Source organism: Choloepus didactylus, chromosome 7, assembly GCF_015220235.1.
Source record: "Choloepus didactylus isolate mChoDid1 chromosome 7, mChoDid1.pri, whole genome shotgun sequence".
Lineage (NCBI taxonomy): Eukaryota > Metazoa > Chordata > Mammalia > Pilosa > Megalonychidae > Choloepus > Choloepus didactylus.
The window spans coordinates 47,473,842-47,475,440 of NC_051313.1; the positions used below are offsets into that span (position 1 = coordinate 47,473,842).

At 38.8% G+C, this 1,599-nt stretch overlaps 1 protein-coding gene across 1 annotated transcript; it reads left to right on the forward strand.

The window, feature by feature from the left end:
• Positions 1–814: 814 nt before the first annotated feature.
• Positions 815–1,071, forward strand: LOC119539007 (protein CEBPZOS-like). Its single transcript, XM_037842076.1, has one exon. The coding sequence runs from the start codon at positions 816–818 to the stop codon at positions 1,056–1,058; it is 243 nt and encodes an 80-aa protein (XP_037698004.1). The 5' UTR covers position 815; the 3' UTR covers positions 1,059–1,071.
• The last annotated feature ends 528 nt before the right edge of the window (positions 1,072–1,599 follow it).

Here is a 1,599-nt window from a genome sequence, read left to right on the forward strand (position 1 = left end):
ACTACATTGTAAATTGTATAAATAGATTAAAGTGTATGTGTCCTTAAGTTATCAAGCACTATATAAATTACAGGTCACCTAACATAAGATTTCATTCTTATAAATATCAATATTACATTTCTTCATCCTATGGGGATACACATGAGAAAATACTTTTAAGATCATTTTAATATATGAAGGATCTTTGTTATTTTTCGAAATAGCACTGTAATTTTATTTCATTTTTCTCTTTTTGTCAGAAAAGAGACAAAAGCTTTATCCATTCTTTTGTTTTTACATTTTCACTATTTTTATTAATTAATTTGTAGGATGGTTTAGTGGGGTGTGGAGGGGATGGGCAGGGGCTGCCTCTGCCCCCACCCCTGTGCACAGGTCGGGACATGCTCAGGAATCCCGGAGGGAGAAGGAGGTCAGGTGTCAGCCTAGCCCCCTTCGTATTTGTGTGAGGTCCCCCAGGGTAGAGGGTGGGGGAGGGGGAGGGTGTACCTTTTTGCCCAAGGTAGGGAAGCTATGATTAAAAGTTAAGGACCCATAGCAGAAGCAAGTTACAAAGTTAGAAACCTGAGGAAGGGGTCAAGAGTTCCAGCAAATACAAAATAAGGGATGGTGTTGGGCCAAGATCCAGTTGGCTCAGCAGTAGCTTCAGGTCTAGACATCAGAGTGGAGGGACCAGCTGGGACAGGGATCTTGTATTTGTTAGGAACCTTGAGAATGTTTCCATCCATTTCCTTAAATGGTCTGTGGGAATAGATGGTGAAGACAATGCTGTATTTACTGGTATTCTGCAGTCAAAAGAGAGTCAGACAGCCCTCAGGATGGCCCGCACTATGGAACCACTGGCAAAGAAGATCTTTAAAGGAATTTTAGTAGCTGAAGTTATGGGCATTTTTGGAACTTATTTTTTGTTTAATAAAATGAACACAAGCCAAGATTTCAGGGAAACAATGAGCAAGAAATTTCCCTTCATCTTAGAAGTTTATTATAAGTCCCTTGAACATTCTGGAATGTATGGAATTAGACAGCAAGATCAAGAAAAGTGGATGAACAGCAAAAATTAGGACCAGTCATCACGTTCAGCTTCCCATCTAAGCTGTTTGAAACCTTTGGAGGGGAGGAGAAGAAAGATGAGCTCACCACTCTGCAGCCTATTGGCAGTCTCAAGAACATCCTACTGAGTAAAACAGGAGCCCTTGGCCTGCCATGGCCTGCACCTCCTGATCTCCCGTCCACTATGCAAAATCCACTGCTTGTTTGTTTTCTTCTGTTATCATTATTTATTGTCCAAGATTTATGTTTTACAAATTAAAGACCACGAAGGATGTAAATGCTCTATTAAAGATTTTTTCCCAATGAACAAACTTACTGATGAAAGAATAGACACCAGTACTATGAATATCAGAAATAATTAAAATGTCTATAAAGCACATAAATTTACTTAGCAAATGCACAACTCCCTAAACAAATTAAATTTTAAAAGGTTGTAATCTAAGTACTTTTTAATTCTACATGCTGCCTAGTTGGAAGATGAGAAAGCCATTCCTTTCAGGTTGTAAGGTGCTGTAAAAAGTTCCTCCCAACATATTTATATCTTCAGAAATT

Bases quoted from the DNA above. Each gene is read 5' to 3' on its own strand.
- LOC119539007 (XM_037842076.1), top strand. From the start codon at position 816: ATGGCCCGCACTATGGAACCACTGGCAAAGAAGATCTTTAAAGGAATT.